Here is a 20,997-nt window from a genome sequence, read left to right as displayed (position 1 = left end):
ATACACCTGTGCACCTGCTGGGTTACCTGCAAAACATGCACTGTGTGTGCCCCCGAGGACCGAGTTTGAGAACCTCTGACTTATAGAGTTACATCATATGTAATTCATGAAGAAATTTTTGTTCACTCAAAACTGTATTATTTATTTGCATGCACTGCATCGTTGAAATCAAGCAAATTATCAACAGATGGAACAACACTGAAGTCTTTTGAATAAGTGACTACACCATATTGTTTGTTCACAATTTTTATTTAAGCGCCTAGGACGGTATACCTTCCAAAAATGTGTTATATCTAGGCTTGTATGTAGATGTTTGGTGACATCTAGGGAGGCAGACCATCTAGGGCAGCTTTTTTTGTTTTAGCGCCACATAGCAGGGATTCTCCACTTTTTTTGTTTCACCCTCAAAGACTGTTCAGCTCATGAGAAGGAGGAAAAGTTACATTGCTTTTCTTTTCTCCGTAACTTCTAACACCTCCTTTATAGCAATAATCATGTATTGTATGTTTTTTGCTAAATTTGGATCTATTCCCCTGGAATCACTAGTGTCGACACAGGAGTCAGAGTCCGTGTCGGTATCAGTTTGTACTACATGTGCAAATGACCTTTTATGTGACCCAAAGGGGTCACCTGTGGATGAAAAGGCAGAACTCTGAAAAATCACATCTTCGACAGATTTTCTCCAACTTTCTGCATGGGACTCAGACTTATCTAATCTCTTACTGATATCATTCACACTATCACGTAATTCTTTCACCCATTCAGGCTCGTGGTGTGCCGGCAGCGCCACCACATTACAACTCTGTGTCCCTAAAATGGCTCCCTCAGGGGAAGAGCTCCCTGCCTCAGACATGTCACACATGTGCACACACACACCACAGACCCTCCGGGACTTATAGGGGAAAGACCCACAGTAAAATCTGTCAGAAGGACACAGAAAGGGATTTGCCAGTTCACAACTCAGCGCCTTTATGACAGGAAAATCGCTGCCAATGGCGCTTATAATGTCAAATAATATAAATTGAGCACCAATTTACACTCTGCCCCCCCTTATTTGCACCCTGATACTTGATTCAGAAGTGGAGGAGGACCAGCGTTTCTTCCCCTGCAGCATGCATTGGGGAAAATGGCGCTGAGCAGTGTGCTGGCTGACTGAGTAGGAAGCCCTGCCCCCTGCAATGGCGCGTTTCCCCTCAGAAAACATGAGGTATTTTTTATACTGGCGGGGGTGTGGGATTGTGCCACGACATAATATGCTACCTTTTTGCCAGTCAGAGTAGGTTTTCATGCTGCCCAGCCACCCCCCCCCCCCCCCCCCCGCGCGCACCCTGCTGTGCTCTGTGTTTGCAGAGCCGGCCATAGGCATAGGCAAACTAGGCAATTGCCTAGGGCATTTGATATGCCTAGGGGCATCATCAGCTTCTGCTGATTAAAATGATATGCAGCATGCCTATATTCTGTATGTAGCATTTCATGTGCAGATACAGCCACAGTCTCACACAGTATATTGGCATGCTGCATATCAGTTTAATCAGCAGAAGCTGCTTGTGCATCCTAGCCACATAGCAATGCAAATAAGATGCATTTTCATTAATAAAAAAAAGGTGCCAGACGTTAGCATTGATGCAAGATTTGTGAGGACACATCTGTATCCAAGCAGAGGCAGAGGTCACAGTGTTAGTGGCAGTGTGAGTGCTGTGTGCACATGAGTGGGTTGGTTGTGCAGTAGTGTTCAGAATATGTGTAAGGAGCATTATGTGTGTCATAAGATAGAGAGGTACCTAGTCAAATGGTGGTGGTAGGGGATTCTATCATCAGGAAGGCAGATAGGGCAATCTGCTACCGGGACCGTGATCGCCGTACAGTCTGTTGTCTCCCGGGTGCTCGGGTACGGCACATCGCGGACCGGGTAGATAGATTGTTGGGAGGGGCTGGCAAAGACCCGGCGGTCTTGGTGCACGTTGGCACCAATGACAAAGTTAGCGGAAGGTGGGATGTCCTTAAGAAAGACTATAGGGACTTAGGAAAGAAACTAAAGGCAAGGACATCTAAGGTAATATTCTCGGAATTATTACCAGTGCCACGCGCTAGTCCAGGGAGGCAGAGGGAGATTAGGGAGGTAAATGTGTGGCTTAGGGATTGGTGCAGGAAAGAGGGGTTTGTGTTCCTGGAACACTGGGCGGACTTCTCAGTCAGACGCCATCTCTTTTGTCGTGACGGATTGCACCTGACTGAGGAGGGGGCAGCGGTGCTGGGGGGAAGGATGGTTAGAAGGTTGGAGGAGATTTTAAACTAGGAGCCTGGGGGGAGGGTTTAGCTAGAAACTACGGGTCATGCAGTGAGAATAGTGGGGACGGCAGTAGTAAACGAAATGGGGGAGAAGTTGGGGGGAGGGTAAGAGCAGGCGGTAAGGTTACTAACATGGGTACTAAAAGGGATTTTACCAAAGCACTAACCAATGACGATTACAGGTCATCCTTGCCACATAAGGTGAAAGATGTCCCTAACGCAAGGGAAAATACTTATCTTAGTTGTATGTATGTAAACGCCAGAAGCATTACTGGTAAAAAGGGTGAACTAGAAATACTTGCAGCAAGCAAACAGTATGATATTATAGGCATTACTGAAACTTGGTGGGATGAATCTCATGATTGGACAGTCAATCTAGAGGGCTATACACTGTTTAGGAGAGACAGACTAAATAAAAAGGGTGGAGGGGTGTGTCTGTACGTAAAGCCGTTTTTAAAACCTAATATATGGGAAGATCGTCAGGAGGGGACTGTAGACACTGTTGAGACATTATGGGTAGAAATTGCATGCGGGGAAAAAGGAACAAAAAAGTTAGTATTGGGTGTATGCTATAGGCCGCCTGGTATCAACGCATCTGATGATGAATTGTTACTAAAGCAAATTGAAAAAGCAGCAGGAGTAGGAGACATAGTAGTGATGGGAGATTTTAACTATCCAGAGATAAACTGGAAAAACGATTCATGTGATACTGCTAGGGGCAGTATGGGGTATATTTACTAAGATTCGTAATTTCCGAAAATAGGTCAAAGTTCAATCACGAATGACATCGGCAGTGTAAAACTGCAACTTTTTGAATTGATTACGACTAATTTACTAAGCTGTCGTATTCGTATTTTTCTTTGCTTCCGATGTCGATGTCATTCGTGTTTTTTTACCTAATTTGACGGCAGTGATTAGCAAAACACTGCCGTTTTTTTTTACAATCAATCTCGGCCGGATCTGTGTGATCCGTGCTGGGGTTCGTTTTTTTTTTTTTTTTTAAATTAAACAAAGTAAAATCCTAAAAAAAATTGCGTGGGGTCCCCCCTCCTAAGCATAACCAGCCTCGGGCTCTTTGAGCCGATCCTGGTTGCAGAAATATGGGGAAAAAAATGACAGGGGTTCCCCCATATTTAAGCAACCAGCATCGGGCTCTGCGCCTGGTCCTGGTCCCAAAAATACGGGGGACAAAAAGAGTAGGGGTCCCCCGTATTTTTAAAACCAGCACCGGGCTCCACTAGCTGGACAGATAATGCCACAGCCGGGGGTCACTTTTACATAGCGCCCTGCGGCCGTGGCATCAAAAATCCAACTAGTCACCCCTGGCCGGGGTACCCTGGGGGAGTGGGGACCCCTTCAATCAAGGGGTCCCCCCCCCCCAGCCACCCAAGGGCCAGGGGTGAAGCCCGAGGCTGTCCCCCCCCCATCCAATGGGCTGCGGATGGGAGGGCTGATAGCCTTTGTTGTAAAATAAAAGATATTGTTTTTAGTAGCAGTACTACAAGTCCCAGCAAGCCTCCCCCGCATGCTTGTACTTGGAGAACCACAAGTACCAGCATGCGGCGGAAAAACGGGCCTGCTGGTACCTGTAGTACTACCACTAAAAAAATACCCAAAAAAACACAAGACACACACACCGTGAAAGTATAATTTTATTACATACATACACACATACATACATACTTACCTTATGTTCCCACGCAGGTCGGTCCTCTTCTCCAGTAGAATCCAAGGGGTACCTGTTGAAGAAATTCTACTCACCAGATCCAGTGGTCCAGGCTCCTCGGCAAATCCAGGGTTAATCCACGTACTTGAATAAAACAAAAAAACGGTTGCCCGACCACGAACTGAAAGGTGACCCATGTTTGCACATGGGTCACCTTTCCACGAATGCCAGAAACCCACTTTGCCTTCTGGCTAAGTGGGTTTCTTCAGCCAATCAGGGAGTGCCACGTTGTAGCACTCTCCTGATCAGCTGTGTGCTGCTGTCCTCACTGACAGGCAGCACGCGGCAGTGTTACAATGTAGCGCCTATGCGCTACATTGTAACCAATGATGGGAACTTTCTGCTCAGCGGTGACGTCACTTTAGGTCAACCGCAGGGCAGAAAGTTCCCATCATTGGTTACAATGTAGCGCATAGGCGCTACATTGTAACACTGCCGTGTGCCGCCTGTCAGTGAGGACAGGAGCACACAGCTGATCAGGAGAGTGCTACAACGTGGCACTCCCTGATTGGCTGAAGAAACCCACTTAGCCAGAAGGCAAACTGGGTTTCTGGCATTCGTGGAAAGGTGACCCATGTGCAAACATGGGTCACCTTTCAGTTCGTGGTCGGGCAACCGTTTTTTTGTTTTATTCAAGTACGTGGATTATCCCTGGATTTGCCGAGGAGCCTGGACCACTGGATCTGGTGAGTAGAATTTCTTCAACAGGTACCCCTTGGATTCTACTGGAGAAGAGGACCGACCTGCGTGGGAACATAAGGTAAGTATGTATGTATGTGTGTATGTATGTAATAAAATTATACTTTCACGGTGTGTGTGTCTTGTGTTTTTTGGGGTATTTTTTTAGTGGTAGTACTACAGGTACCAGCGGGCCCGTTTTTCCGCCGCATGCTGGTACTTGTGGTTCTCCAAGTACCAGCATGCGGGGGAGGCTTGCTGGGACTTGTAGTACTGCTACTAAAAACAATATCTTTGATTTTACAACAAAGGCTATCAGCCCTCCCATCCGCAGCCCATTGGATGGGGGGGGACAGCCTCGGGCTTCACCCCTGGCCCTTGGGTGGCTGGGGGGGGGGGGACCCCTTGATTGAAGGGGTCCCCACTCCCCCAGGGTACCCCGGCCAGGGGTGACTAGTTGGATTTTTGATGCCACGGCCGCAGGGCGCTGTATAAAAGTGACCCCCGGCTGTGGCATTATCTGTCCAGCTAGTGGAGCCCGGTGCTGGTTTTAAAAATACGGGGGACCCCTACTCTTTTTGTCCCCCGTATTTTTGGGACCAGGACCAGGCGCAGAGCCCGATGCTGGTTGCTTAAATATGGGGGAACCCCTGTCATTTTTTTTCCCATATTTCTGCAACCAGGATCGGCTCAAAGAGCCCGAGGCTGGTTATGCTTAGGAGGGGGGACCCCACGCAATTTTTTTGGGCAAAAAAAAACACTTTCCAACCCCTTCCCACTGATATACATGCACGGATCTCATGGATCCCTGCATGCATCTCAAATCACGAATAAAAAAAGCAGGTCTGTTTTTTTTTAGGACTTTTTTACGAATTGTAATTTTTCACGGCAGTGTTTTGGGTTTTTTTGCTTTGCACTTCTTAGTAAATGACCGAGATTCATACTTAAACAGGCGTAATTTGACCGATGGTGTATTCATTCGTAATTTTTTACCTGAACTAGAAAAAAATTACGAATGCCCTCATCACTGCCGTGATTAGTGTTTAGTAAATGACCGAGATTGACCGAGATGACACTTTGATGAAAAAACGGCATCTCGGTCAAAATCGGGAGCTTAGTAAATATACCCCTATGTTTTTAAACACACTAAATGATAACTACCTAGTCCAACTAATTGAGGAACCAACTAGGTACAATGCAATCTTAGACCTGGTATTAACAAACAATCAGGATTTGGTATCGGGTATTATAGTAGGGGAACCCATAGGAAACAGCGACCACAATATGGTCACATTCAATATCAGTTTCTACAAACAGCCCTATACTGGCTCAACTAGGACTTTAAACTTTAGCAAAGCCAACTTTGAAATGATGAGGGTATTTTTCAGGGATATTGAATGGGAAGGTTTGTTTTTAGGAAAAAATACTACGGAGAAATGGGAGGTACTAAAATTCCTGCTAGCTAAAAATACACTCAAATATATTCCTATGAGTAGCAAAAAAGGGAATAAAAATCATAAACCGATGTGGCTTAACAAAAAGATTAAGGAACTTATGGGCAAGAAAAGGCGAGCATTTAAAAAATACAAATCTGACGGGGATGCAGAGTCATTTCAGCAATATAAGGAATGTAACAAAAATTGCAAAAAGGAAATAAGAGCGGCTAAAGTAGAAACTGAAAAACTAGTAGCAAAGGAAAGCAAAGCGAATCCCAAAAAAATCTTTAAATACATTAATAGCAAGAGATTAAAAAAGGAGAGTATAGGCCCTTTGAAAGACAAGTTGGGAGTCTTAAGCAAAAATGATAATGACATAGCGGACACACTAAATGAGTTTTTTTCAACAGTATTCACTAGAGAGGACCCAATTCAGGGACTGACACACAATCTCAATAATGACAATATCACACTGATAGGTACTTATTTAAGCGAGGAAGTAGTCTGTGACCGATTAAAACATTTAAAGATTAATAAATCACCAGGGCCCGATGGTATTCATCCAAGGGTTCTAATGGAGCTTCACTCTGAACTGGCAAAACCACTATCTTTGATCTTTGAGGATTCAGTTATATCAGGTATGGTTCCCAAAGACTGGCGTATAGCGGAAGTAGTGCCTATATTCAAAAAGGGAAGTAAAGCTGAACCAGGTAATTATAGACCAGTTAGTCTTACATCTATAGTGGGGAAAGTATTGGAAGGTATTCTAAGAGATAGTATTCAGAAGTTCCTTGAAACCAATAAGGTCATTAAAAGGAATCAACATGGGTTTATGAAGGACAGATCCTGTCAAACCAACTTACTTGGCTTTTATGAAACAGTAAGCGCAAACCTAGATCAGGGTAAAGACGTGGATGTAATCTTTTTAGACTTTGCCAAAGCGTTCGATACTGTACCACACATGAGACTTATATACAAGCTACAAGAATCAGGGCTAGGAAGCACAATATGCACTTGGGTCAAAAACTGGTTAGATAATAGGAAGCAGCGCGTTGTGGTTAATGGATCTTTTTCAACTTGGACTGAAGTGCTAAGTGGTGTGCCGCAAGGCTCAGTATTAGGACCGCTATTGTTCAATATTTTCATTAACGACCTAACAGAAGGTCTAGAGAGCATGGTGTCAATTTTTGCAGATGATACCAAATTGTGTAAGGCTATAAATACAGAGGAGGATGCCAAGTCTCTTCAGAACGACTTAGTTAAATTAGAAGCATGGGCAGCCAAATGGAGAATGCGCTTCAACACAGACAAGTGTAAGGTAATGCACTGTGGTAACAAGAACAAAAATTACACCTACCTACTAAATGGGGTAAAATTAGGGGATTCTGTACTGGAAAAGGACTTAGGTGTCCTCATAGATAGTAAGCTAAGAAGTAGTATCCAAAGTAGGACTGCAGCAAAGAAGGCTAATAAGATATTAGCATGCATAAAACGGGGAATTGATGCTAGGGACGAGAGTATTATACTCCCGTTATATAAATCATTAATGAGGCCACACCTTGAATACTGTGTACAGTTCTGGGCACCGTACTACAAAAAGGATATCCTGGAGCTTGAAAAGGTACAGAGGAGGGCGACCAAACTAATTAAGGGCATGGAGACGATGGAATACAAGGAAAGGCTTGAAAGACTAGGCATGTTTACATTGGAAAAGCGGAGACTAAGAGGGGATATGATCAACATCTACAAATATATAAGGGGACAATACACAGAGCTTGCGCGGGACCTGTTTTTGGTTAGATCAACACAGAGGACTCGTGGACACTCGCTCAGGTTAGAGGAGAGGAGATTCCGCACAATACGGCGTAAAGGCTTTTTCACGGTAAGGACAATACGTGTTTGGAATTCCCTGCCCGAGGGAGTTGTAATGGCGGAATCTGTCAACACCTTTAAGAATGGGTTAGATAAATTCCTATTGGAAAAGGATATCCAGGGGTATGGTGCATAGTCATGCATTATAGTTACTATAAATAGGGATAAAATGCAATGGCTGACAGCAGCATCAGTCAGAAATTTTAGTCAAATCATCATGCATAGGACACCACAAATAGGTTGAACTCGATGGACAATTGTCTTTTTTCAACCTCAGATACTATGTTACTATGTTACTATGTTATGTAAAAATAAGATTTTACTCACCGGTAAATCTATTTCTCGTAGTCCGTAGTGGATGCTGGGAACTCCGTAAGGACCATGGGGAATAGACGGGCTCCGCAGGAGACTAGGCACTCTAAAAGAAAGATTAGGTACTATCTGGTGTGCACTGGCTCCTCCCACTATGACCCTCCTCCAGACCTCAGTTAGGATACTGTGCCCGGAAGAGCTGACACAATAAGGAAGGATTTTGAATCCCGGGTAAGACTCATACCAGCCACACCAATCACACCGTATAACTCGTGATAACTATACCCAGTTAACAGTATGAAATATAACTGAGCCTCTCAACAGATGGCTCAACAATAACCCTTAGTTAGGCAATAACTACATACAAGTATTGCAGACAATCCGCACTTGGGATGGACGCCCAGCATCCACTACGGACTACGAGAAATAGATTTACCGGTGAGTAAAATCTTATTTTCTCTGACGTCCTAGTGGATGCTGGGAACTCCGTAAGGACCATGGGGATTATACCAAAGCTCCCAAACGGGCGGGAGAGTGCGGATGACTCTGCAGCACCGAATGAGAGAACTCAAGGTCCTCCTCAGCCAGGGTATCAAATTTGTAGAATTTAGCAAACGTGTTTGCCCCTGACCAAGTTGCAGCTCGGCAAAGTTGTAAAGCCGAGACCCCTCGGGCAGCCGCCCAAGATGAGCCCACTTTCCTTGTGGAATGGGCTTTTACTGATTTAGGATGCGGCAATCCAGCCGCAGAATGCTCCAGCTGAATTGTGCTACAAATTCAGCGAGCAATAGTCTGCTTAGAAGCAGAAGCACCTATTTTGTTGGGTGCCTACAGGATAAAAAGCGAGTCAGTTTTCCTGACTCCAGCCGTCCTGGAAATATAAATTTTTAAGGCCCTGACTACGTCCAGTAACTTGGAATCTTCCAAGTCCCTAGTAGCCGCAGGCACTACAATAGGTTGGTTCAAGTGAAAAGCTGATACCAACTTAGGGAGAAACTGGGGACGAGTCCTCAATTCTGCCCTATCCATATGGAAAATCAGATAAGGGCTTTTACATGACAAAGCCGCCAATTCTGACACATGCCTGGCCGAAGCCAAGGCCAATAACATGACCACTTTCCACGTGAGATATTTCAAATCCACAGTATTAAGTGGCTCAAACCAATGTGATTTTAAGAAACTCAACACCACGTTGAGATCCCAAGGTGCCACAGGAGGCACAAAAGGGAGCTGAATATGTAGCACTCCCTTTACAAATGTCTGAACTCCAGGCAGTGAAGCCAGTTCTTTCTGGAAGAAAATCGACAGAGCCGAAATCTGGACCTTAATGGAACCCAAGTTTAGGCCCATAGTCACTCCTGACTGTAGGAAGTGCAGAAAACGACCCAGCTGAAATTCCTCTGTTGGGGCCTTCCTGGCCTCACACCACGCAACATATTTTCGCCAAATACGGTGATAATGGTTTGCGGTTACTTCTTTCCTGGCTTTTATCAGCGTAGGAATGACTTCCTCCGGAATGCCCTTTTCCTTTAGGATCCGGAATTCAACCGCCATGCCGTTAAACGCAGCCGCGGTAAATCTTGGAACAGACAGGGCCCCTGCTGTAGCAGATCCTGTCTGAGCGGTAGAGGCCATGGGTCCTCTGATATCATTTCTTGAAGTTCTGGGTACCAAGCTCTTCTTGGCCCATCCGGAACCACGAGTATCGTTCTTACTCCTCGTTTTCTTATTATTCTCAGTACCTTTGGTATGAGAGGCAGAGGAGGGAATACATAAACCGACTGGTACACCCACGGTGTCACTAGAGCGTCCACAGCTATTGCCTGAGGGTCCCTTGACCTGGCGCAATATCTAGTTTTTTGTTTAGGCGGGACGCCATCATGTCCACCTGTGGCCTTTCCCAACGGTTTACCAACAGTTGGAAGACTTCTGGATGAAGTCCCCACTCTCCCGGGTGTAGGTCGTGTCTGCTGAGGAAGTCTGCTTCCCAGTTGTCCACTCCCGGAATGAACACTGCTGACAGTGCTAAGACGTGATTTTCCGCCCATCAAAGAATCCTTGTGGCTTCTGCCATCGCCATCCTGCTTCTTGTGCCGCCCTGTCGGTTTACATGGGCGACTACCGTGATGTTGTCTGATTGGATCAGTACCGGCTGGTTTTGAAGCAGAGGCCTTGCCAGACTTAGGGCATTGTAAATGGCCCTCAGTTCCAGAATATTTATGTGTAGGGACGACTCCTGACTTGACCAAAGTCCTTGGAAATTTCTTCCCTGTGTGACTGCCCCCCAGCCTCGAAGGCTGGCATCCGTGGTTACCAGGACCCAGTCCTGTATGCCGAATCTGCGGCCCTCTTGAAGATGAGCACTCTGCAGCCACCACAGTAGAGATACCCTGGTCCTTGGAGACAGGGTTATCAGCCGATGCATCTGAAGATGCGATCCCGACCACTTGTCCAAGAGGTCCCACTGAAAGGTTCTTGCGTGGAGCCTGCCGAATGGAATTTTGCTTCGTAAGAAGCTACCATTTTTCCCAGGACTCGTGTGCAGTGATGCACCGATACCTGTTTTGGTTTCAGGAGGTCTCTGACTAGAGATGACAGCTTTTTTCTGTTCTGTGTCCAGAACCATCCCCAGGAACAGTAGGCGTGTGGTAGGAACCAGCTGTGACTTTGGAATGTATAGAATCCATCCGTGCTGTTGTAGCACTTCCCGAGATAGTGCTACTCCGACCAACAACTGCTCCTTGGACCTCGCCTTTATAAGGAGATCGTCCAAGTACGGGATAATTAAAAACTCCCTTTTTTCGAAGGAGTATCATCATTTCTGCCATTACCTTGATAAATACCCTCGGTGCCGTGGACAGTCCAAACGGCAGTGTTTGGAATTGGTAATGGCAATCCTGTACCACAAATTTGAGGTACTCCTGGTGAGGATGGTAAATGGGGACATGTAGGTAAGCATCCTTGATGTCCAGGGATACCATGTAATCCCCCTCCTCCAGGCTTGCAATAACCGCCCTGAGCGATTCCATCTTGAACTTGAATTTTTTTATGTATGTGTTCAAGGATTTCAAATTTAAAATGGGTCTCACCGAACCGTCCGGTTTCGGTACCACAAACAGTGTGGAATAGTATAACCCCGTCCTTGTTGAAGTAGGGGCACCTTGACTATCACCTGCTGGGAATACAGCTTGTGAATTGCCTCTAGCACAGCCTCCCTGCCTGAGGGAGTTGTCGGCAAGGCAGATTTGAGGAAACGGCGGGGGGGAGACGCCTCGAATTCCAGCTTGTACCCCTGAGATACTACTTGAAGGATCCAGGGATCCACCTGTGAGCGAGCCCACTGATCGCTGAAATTTTTGAGGCGGCCCCCCACCGTACCTGGCTACGCCTGTGGAGCCCCCGCGTCATGCGGTGGACTCAGAGGAAGCGGGGGAAGAATTTTGATTCTGGGAACTGGCTGACTGGTGCAGCTTTTTCCCTCTTCCCTCGTCTCTGTGCAGAAAGGAAGCGCCTTTGACCTGCTTGCTTTTCTGAAGCCGAAAGGACTGTACCTGATAATACAGTGCTTTCTTAGGCTGTGAGGAAACCTGAGGTAAAAAATGTTCTTCCCAGCTGTTGCTGTGGATACGAGGTCCCAGAGACCATCCCCAAACAATTCCTCACCCTTATAAGGCTCTATGTGCCTTTTAAAGTCAGCATCACCTGTCCAGTGTCGGGTCTCTAATACCCTCCTGACAGAATGGACATTGCATTAATTCTGGATGCCAGCCGGCAAAATATCCCTCTGTGCATCCCTCATATATAAGACGACGTCTTATGTTCGCAAAATAGTATCCCTGTTTGACAGGGTTACAGACCACGCTGCAGCAGCACTATCTGCAGGTCTCAGTCTAGTACCTGAGTGTGTAAATACAGACTTCAGGATAGCCTCCTGCTTTTTATCAGCAGGTACCTTCAAAGTGGCCGTATCCTAAGACGGCAGTGCCACCTTTTTTGACAAACGTGTGAGCGCCTTATCCACCCTAGGGGATATCTCCCAGCGTAACTTATCCTCTGGCGGGAAAGGGTACGCCATCAGTAACTTTTTAGAAATTACCAGTTTCTTATCGGGGGAACCCACGCTTTTTCACACTTCATTCACTCATTTGATGGGGGAACAAAACACAGCCTGCTTTTTCTCCCCAAACATAAAACCCTTTTTAGTGGTACTTGGGTTAATGTCAGAAATGTGTAACACATTTGTTATTGCCGGGATCATGTAACGGATGTTCCTAGTGGATTGTGTATATGTCTCAACCTCGTCGACACTGGAGTCAGACTCCGTGTCGACATCTGTGTCTGCCATCTGAGGGAGCGGGCGTTTTTGAGCCCCTGATGGCCTTTGAGACGCCTGGGCAGGCGCGAGCTGAGAAGCCGGCTGTCCCATAGCTGTTACGTCATCCAGCCTTTTATGTAAGGAGTTGACACTGTCGGTTTATACCTTCCACCTATCCATCCACTCTGGTGTCGGCCCCACAGGGGGCGACATCACATTTATCGGCATCTGCTCTGCCATCACATAAGCCTCCTCATCAAACGTGTCGACACAGCCGTACCGACACACCACACACACACAGGGAATGCTCTGACTGAGGACAGGACCCCACACAGCCCTTTGGGGAGACAGAGAGAGAGTATGCCAGCACACACCAGAGCGCTATATAATTTAGGGATTAACACTGTATTGAGTGAATTTTTCCCAATAGCTGCTTGTATATACAATATTGCGCCTAAATTTTGTGCCCCCCCCTCTCTTTTTAACCCTTTGAGCCTGAAAACTACAGGGGAGAGCCTGGGGAGCTGTCTTCCAGCTGCACTGTGAAGAGAAAATGGCTCCAGTGTGCTGAGGGAGAAGCCCCGCCCCTTTTTCAACTGACTTTCTCCCGCTTTTTCTGGAATACTGGCAGGGGTAATTTTACATCTATATAGCCTCTAGGACTATATATGATGTAGATTTGTCAGCCAAGGTGTCATATATTGCCCTCAGGGCGCCCCCCCCAGCACCCTGCACCCTCAGTGACCGGAGTGTGAAGTGTGCATGAGGAGCAATGGCGCACAGCTGCAGTGCTGTGCGCTACCTTGGTGAAGACTGATGTCTTCTGCCGCCGATTTTCCGGACCTCTTCTTGCTTCTGGCTCTGTAAGGGGGACGGCGGCGCGGCTCCGGGAACGAACACCAAGGCCAGTTCCATGCGGTCGATCCCTCTGGAGCTAATGGTGTCCAGTAGCCTAAGAAGCCCAAGCTAGCTGCAAGCAGGTAGGTTCGCTTCTTCTCCCCTTAGTCCCTCGATGCAGTGAGCCTGTTGCCAGCAGGTCTCACTGTAAAATAAAAAACCTAAAATAAACTTTCTTTCTAGGAGCTCAGGAGAGCCCCTAGTGTGCATCCAGCTCGGCCGGGCACAGAAATCTAACTGAGGTCTGGAGGAGGGTCATAGTGGGAGGAGCCAGTGCACACCAGATAGTACCTAATCTTTCTTTTAGAGTGCCCAGTCTCCTGCGGAGCCCGTCTATTCCCCATGGTCCTTACGGAGTTCCCAGCATCCACTAGGACGTCAGAGAAAATGCTTTAATAATGTGCAACATATGTGTAAAGGGCCACTATGTGTGTCATTATGTGTATAAGGGCATTAATAATGTGCGGCATATGTGTAACACGGTACTACTATATGTGTGTCATTATGTATATAGGGGCACTAATAATGTGCAGCAAATGTGCAGGGGGCACTATGTGTGTCATTATGTGTATAAGGGCATTAATAATGTGCGGTATATGTGTAAGGGACATTATGTGTAAAAGGGCATTAATAAGGGTTGTCATAATGTGTAAGGTGCATTATGTTTATAAGGACATTAATGTTTCTCATATGTGTAAGGGGCATTACTGTGTGGAATTGTATATAAATGCATTACTAATGTGTGGCATTATGTGTATTAGGTGCTCTACTATGTGGCGTTGCATATATAAAGGGCACTACTGTGTCATCTAATGTGAATAAAGAGCAATAAGGTGTGGTGTAATGTGAATAAGGAGCAATTCAGTGTGATGTAATGTGAATAAGGGGCTCTACTGTGAGGAGTAACGTTTATAAGGTAAAGTGATACTACTGTGGGATGTAATATGAATTATGGACACTATCGCAAGATAAAATGTGAATAAAGTTGCAGCACTGTGTGGCGTAATTGGAATTTGGGTTACTATTGTGTGGCCATGCCCCTTCCCAGCAAGAAGATGCCCCTTTTTGGGCTGTGCGTCAAATGTGCGAACTGTTCCTATTTAAAATATAGGGGTACAAGGACTGCTATGGGTGAGGGGTGATGGTGCTGGGAAAGAGGTGCAAGGTCAGAGGCAGAACCAGCGGTGGTGGTAGGGGGCACCAGCCAAAATCTTGCCTAGGGCATCATATTGGTTAGGGCCGGATTGTGTGTATGGATAGCATGTCGGCGCAGCGTTCCCGCTCGCTGCGCGGTACCTTGAGCCGTCACGATGACCGGAGGTCCCTCTGCAGATCTCCGGTAATAATACTCACGTGTCTTCTGACTTCTGGCTCTGTTAGGGGGGTGACGGTGTGCTGTGGGAGTGAGCGCATAGCCGCAGCTAGTGTTCAGTACCCTTCAGGAGCTAATGGTGTCCTGTCAGCAAGAAGCAGAGCCATGAAAATGTTTAGGAAGTTGGTTCCTACTTCTTCCCCCTAAGTCCCATGAAGCAGGGAGATTGTTGCCAGGAATCTCCCTGAAAATGAAAAACCTAACATAAAGTCTTTTAGTGAAACTCAGTAGAGCTCCACTAGAGTGCGACCAGTCTGCCTGGGCACATTTTCTAAACTGTGGTCTGGAGGAGGGGGATAGAGGGAGGAGCCAGTTCGCACTCTGGAAAAGTCTTAAAGTGCCCATGTCTCCTGCGGAACCGTCTATACCCCATGGTACTGAAGTGGACCCCAGCATCCTCTAGGACGTATGAGAAATATATGTGGAGATGTCAAATAATTTGATCAAAGCAGGAACAAGTGTGGTGTAGTGAGTGTACAGTAGGTCAGCACGAGGCAACATCAATTACTAGGTTGAAATATCCCAGTTACAGGTAGGTACAGGGGACAGGCAGGGACGTCTTCCATATAGGCTCAGTGGGGAGTTGCCCAAGGGCCCCAGGAGTATAAGGGCCCTAGCTGACAGCTGAAGGTCCCTTTTTTCTAGGGGTACTAGATTTTTGACAATCGGCCCTGAGTAACCAGTGATATTCGACTTGAAAGCAGTGGTCCCATCCAAGCCTGTTAATTGCTCTTCCCATCCAGATATCTCAAGTTCTGTCTGACTTAGAGTTTTTATGAGGGTATATGCCAAAAGTTGGGACTCTCTCCTTTCGGTGGACATAGGCAGCTTGTCTCTAATATGCCCAGAACCAGAGATATCAGCCTTCCAGTAGCTGGTACCTGCTCCAGCGCCACACGCCTTGTATGCAGTTTTATATTTTCATCTGTGGATTGCTCTGGCTCCTGAACTCTGATCCCCAAGTCCCCAATACCTACTGAAAGGTGGGGCGCTCTATTTTTTTATCCCATTGAAATCTCAGAAAACTATATCCAGGAACTGGCAATATCTGCAGTCAAACAAGCTGCCCTCCCACAAGAAAATGATGAATATTAAGCCCACTAAACTATCCACCCCTCCTCTGCATATTTTAGACACCCCCTACTACCCTGGAAGTCATGTACCAGGGCCTCTTCATTCAGCCCAATGCCCCATTCAACAGTTTAGTGTTCTCCCTCCCCACCATCTCCCACCATCTGTGCAGTAAAGGAGTAATTAGCAGAAATTACTGCTCCAGGTCCTACATGCTGAGTGGAAGATAGAACACCCCCTACCACATGTGGGACATCAAAGCTGCCGCTGATAGCACCACCCACCCCTACCACTGGATGATGGGTAGGGATCCTAGTGCATTGCTTTGCCCAGGGGCCTAGACTGCTCTTACGACGGCCCTGGGGACAGGGTGGTGAAGATGTGAGTGCCATGGCTGCTGCAATGCAATGTCTATTTTTTTGTTCTGATTTATATAACTAGAATTTTTTTTTATATATGTGTATATATGTATATATATATGTGTATATATATATATATATATATATATAGAGAGAGAGAGAGAGAGAGAGAATGCTGGTGTAAGGAGGGAGTCATGTGGAAGACAGGCAGTGGGGATTTGAAGCTTATGACTATAGTATATGAGTGTGGAAATATGCTTTGGTGAAGAAAGGTTAAGGGTAAACTTATAGGCCCTACACACTGGGCGATCTAACTGCAAGATATGAACGATCTCGTTCATTAATGAACGAGATAACGTTCATGTCTTTGAGTGTGGAGGCACCAGCGATGAACGATGAGCGGCCCCGCGCTCGTTCATCGCTGGTGCCCCGTCGGCTGTGCATGCAGGCCAATATGGACGATCTCGTTTTTTTTCTTTATTTGTTGCTTTTTTTTTCGTGGAGATCATGTAAGAAAGGCATGGATTGTTACTGTGCTCAGGCTACACTGAAGTGATCTGAACCGAGTTAACAAAGAAATATTATGGACTAAAGCAGGGGTGGGCAATAAGCGACCCTCCAGCTGTTGTAGAACTACATATCCCAACAAGCCGTGCAACAGTTTTATCTTGTACAAATAGCTACATTATGGCAGGGCATGCTGGGGTGTGTAGTTTTACAACATCTGGATGGCAACTTCTTGCCTATCCCTGGACTATAGTATTTATATAATTGAGCTCCTATTCATTCAGGTACAATCAGTGCTAATCTCAGCTGCAGCCATGTGTATGTTGATATACTGTATATGACTAACAAAGTTGAAAATAACATTTCTGATGTATCCAAATGAAGACCCAGTTCATTGTAGACGTAGTTTAGGTGTTTACACTGATGTTGCTGTAAATAGTATTTTATAGCAGTATCTTCATAAAATAATAGTAATAGAAAAAAACACCAACCAGTATCATTTGCCATACGCCCTGAATGAATGCTCCGGGCATCGTCAGGTGTGGTGCATAATGGGGGTTTCCAGCCAGGATCACAATGGCACTTGTGTTTATTGTTACAAATCTCAAACAGATAAAAAAGCATAATTTAGATAATTGTTAAACTGTTTCTAACTTGAGGATACTTACAAGAATCCCTGCGCTCCATACAATATGCAATGCCCATAACATTTGTTTCCGATATCTCGTCCGATCCGGTATATCGGTCGATATATCGTTCATATATTCACTATATCGTTAATGATGCACGCTCCCGCGGGTCGTCAACAATGTACAATATCTTTAGTTTTCACCTTGAACTCTAAAGATATTGTACAAGACGGCATGCTCTGGAGTGTGGGTGCATGCCTTCACTCAGGGCCGATTCCAGGCCTACTAGCACCCTGAGCAAGAAATTTTGAAGCGGCTCCTACCCCTCTAATGCGCACGCCTTTGGTGCATACACTCCTGGGAAACTGGACGTGGCCTTGCAACTTTATATTATCAAACTATAAATATTTTTTCAAACCCCCCCACATACACAATTGTTTCTTACATATAATGTCCCCAGTATAGTGCTAGATGCACATAATGACCCCAGTAGAGTGCCAGATGCACATAGTGACCCCAGTAGAGTGCCAGATACACATAATGACCCCAGTAGAGTGCCAGATACACATAATGACCCAAAGTAGAGTTCCAGATACACATATGCACCCAATAGTGCAATGCCAGATACACATGTGCCCCAGCAGTGTCAGATACACATATGCCCCCAATAGTGCCAGATACACATATGCCACTAGTAGTGCAATGCCAGATACACATAATATGCCCCCACAGTGCAAGGCCAGATACACATAATATGCCCCCACAGTGCAATGCCAGATACACATAATATGCCCCCACAGTGCAATGCCAGATACACATAATATGCCCCCACAGTGCAATGCCAGATACACATAATATGTCCCCACAGTGCAATGCCAGATACACATAATATGTCCCCACAGTGCAATGCCAGATACAAATAATATGCCCCCACAGTGCAAGGGAGGTCATTCCGAATAGTTCGCTCGCTGCTATTTTTAGCAGAATTGCTAATAGGCTAAAATCCAGCAGTTCTTCGCATGCGTATGCACAGCAGGGCGCATGCGCTAAGCAATTTTACACAAAACTATGCTATTTTACTCACAGGCGAACTAAGCTTTTCAATCGCTCTGCTGATCGTAGTGTGATTGACAGGAAGTGGGTGTTTCTGGGCAGAAACTGGCCGTTTTCAGGGAGTGTGCTAAAAAAAACGCAGGCGTGCCAGGTAAAAATGCAGGAGTGGCTGGAGAAACGGAGGAGTGGCTGGCCGGACGCAGGGCGTGTTTGTAACGTCAAACTAGGAACTAAACGGACTGAGGTGATCGCAGTCTAGGAGTAGGTCTGGAGCTACTCAGAAACTGCAAGGAAATACTTAATAGCAGAATTGCTAATCTTTCGTTAGCAATTCTGCTATTAATTGCAGAATTGCTAATCTTTTGTTAGCAATTCTGCTATGCTAAGATACACTCCCAGAGGGCGGCGGCCTAGCATGTGCAATGCTGCTAAAAGTAGCTAGCGAGCGAACAACTCGGAATGAGGGCCAATGCCAGATATACATAATATGCCCCCACAGTGCCACATACACATACTATGCCCCCACAGTGCCAGATACCCATTATATGCCCCCTGTGCCAAAAACACACATATGCCCCCAGTGCCAGAAACACACACATGCCCCCAGAGCCAGATACACACATGCCCCCAGTGCCAGATACACACATGCCCACAGAGACGGAACTACTGCCAGTGCAACCAGTGCGTTGCACTGGGGCCCGCCTCTGTCCAGGGGCCCAAAGCATGTAATGAGTCAAACTGACTCATTACATGCCGCTGTGTGCTGCGGGCAACCGCTGCCCGCAGCACACAGCCGCCCGGAGAGGAGAGGAGCGCAGCGGACACGAGGGGAAGGAGGAGGTGGGAGGTGGAGGAGGGAGCCGCAGCAGCGCTGTTTCATTGGTTGAGGCGCTGCTGCTGCTGTCCCTCTGCTTCACTATAGGCTGTCTTCCGCCGCTGTGAAGCGCGTCCCAGCATTCACAGCGGCGGAGAACAGCCTATGGTGAAGGACTGGGACAGCAGCAGCAGCGCCTCCACCAATAACACAGCGCTGCTGCAGCTCCCTCCTCCACCTCCCTCCTCCTCCTTCTCTCCTGCCCGGGAATCATGATCTCTGTCAGAAGCTGCACCGAGGAGCCTGAGCCAGCGGAGAGGGTAAGTATAATTAATTATTTCTTTCTTTCTTTCTTTCTTTTTCTCTTTCTTTTTCTCTTTCTTTCTTTCTTTTTCCCTTTATTTCTTTTTTTCTCTTTCTTTCTTTCTTTCTTTCTTTCTTTCTTTCTTTCTTTCTTTCTTTCTTTCTTTCTTTCTTTCTTTCTTTTTCTCTTTCTTTCTTTCTTTCTTTCTTTCTTTCTTTCTTTCTTTCTTTCTTTCTTTCTTTCTCTTTCTTTCCAAAGAGGGGGACTGTCTGCCGTAATGTGTAAAAAGGGGGAATCTGCCTGCTGTAGTGTGTAAAAAGGGCACGCTGTCTGCTGTAATGTGTAACAAGGGCACGCTGTCTGCCGTAATGTGTAAAAAGGGCACGCTGTCTGCCGTAATGTGTAACAAGGGCACGCTGTCTGCCGTAATGTGTAACAAGGGCACGCTGTCTGCCGTAATGTGTAAAAAGGGCACGCTGTCTGCCGTAATGTGTAAAAAGGGCACGCTGTCTGCCGTTATGAGTAAAAAGGGGACGCTGTCTGCCGTTATGAGTAAAAAGGGGGACGCTGTCTGCCTTAATGTGTAAAAAGGGGACGCTGTCTGCCGTAATGTGAAAAAAAGGGGACGCTGTCTGCCGTAATGTCTAAAAAGGGGAATCTGTCCGCCGTAAGGTGTAAAAGGGTCTTTACCTGGTGTAGTGGTGCTACTGTGTGGCGTAATTTGAATAATGGTGACTACTGTGCACCGTTTTATGAATTGGTATTATTTTCTGGCCACACCCCTTCCCCACGAAGCCACACCCCTATGTATTTTTGACCCTGTTTTGCATGTAGGGGTGGGGCTCCGATGCCATTTCTTGCACACAGTGCTAAAATGTCTAGTTACGGCACTGTTGCTAGGTATCCATTTCTCTGGCCCTGAGCAGGTCCCCCTCACCAGATCCTCTCCAGGGGTGAGGGGGTGGACTTGGATGGGATGAGGGGGGGAGGCAAAGCATTTTGTCGCATCTGGGCCCACCGCTCGCTAGTTCCGCAACTGCATGCCCACATATACCCCCAGGGCCAGGTACACACATGCTCCCAGGGCCATATACTTACAACTGCTTGCTGCTGCTGCTGCCTGTGCTGTTCCCAGCGCGCTGTGAGGGTCCGGTCCCCGACGTCTGGTAAGTCAAGTCAGGCACAGGTTCATGAGCCAATCAGGAGCCACCGCCGGTCCACGAGCTGAAGGCCATGCCTTCACTGACAATATAGCAAACGATATTGTTCAGTGTGTATGAACGATATCGTTTGCGAGGAGAAAACTTACACAATATCACATGTGCATCGGCAAGTATGTAGCCAGCCTCAATAACATTGTTGT

General features: G+C 46.5%; 1 protein-coding gene across 4 annotated transcripts in view; it reads right to left on the bottom strand.

Annotated features, from left to right (window-relative positions):
* Nucleotides 1-20,997, bottom strand: part of LOC134936845 (disintegrin and metalloproteinase domain-containing protein 9-like) — a 211,728-nt gene that overhangs the window by 38,805 nt on the left and 151,926 nt on the right. For 3 of the 4 annotated variants that reach the window (XM_063932126.1, XM_063932127.1, XM_063932128.1), the window contains one exon: nt 17,326-17,437. The exons of the other annotated variant lie outside the window; for it this stretch is intronic. In XM_063932126.1, coding sequence (XP_063788196.1) covers nt 17,326-17,437 — 112 coding nt within the window. The remainder of the gene's footprint in view (nt 1-17,325; nt 17,438-20,997) is intronic. 4 annotated transcript variants of the gene reach the window in all.

Source organism: Pseudophryne corroboree, chromosome 6 (genome assembly GCF_028390025.1).
Source record: "Pseudophryne corroboree isolate aPseCor3 chromosome 6, aPseCor3.hap2, whole genome shotgun sequence".
Classification (NCBI taxonomy): Eukaryota; Metazoa; Chordata; class Amphibia; order Anura; family Myobatrachidae; genus Pseudophryne; species Pseudophryne corroboree.
This window is presented reverse-complemented; position numbering and strand designations above follow the sequence as displayed.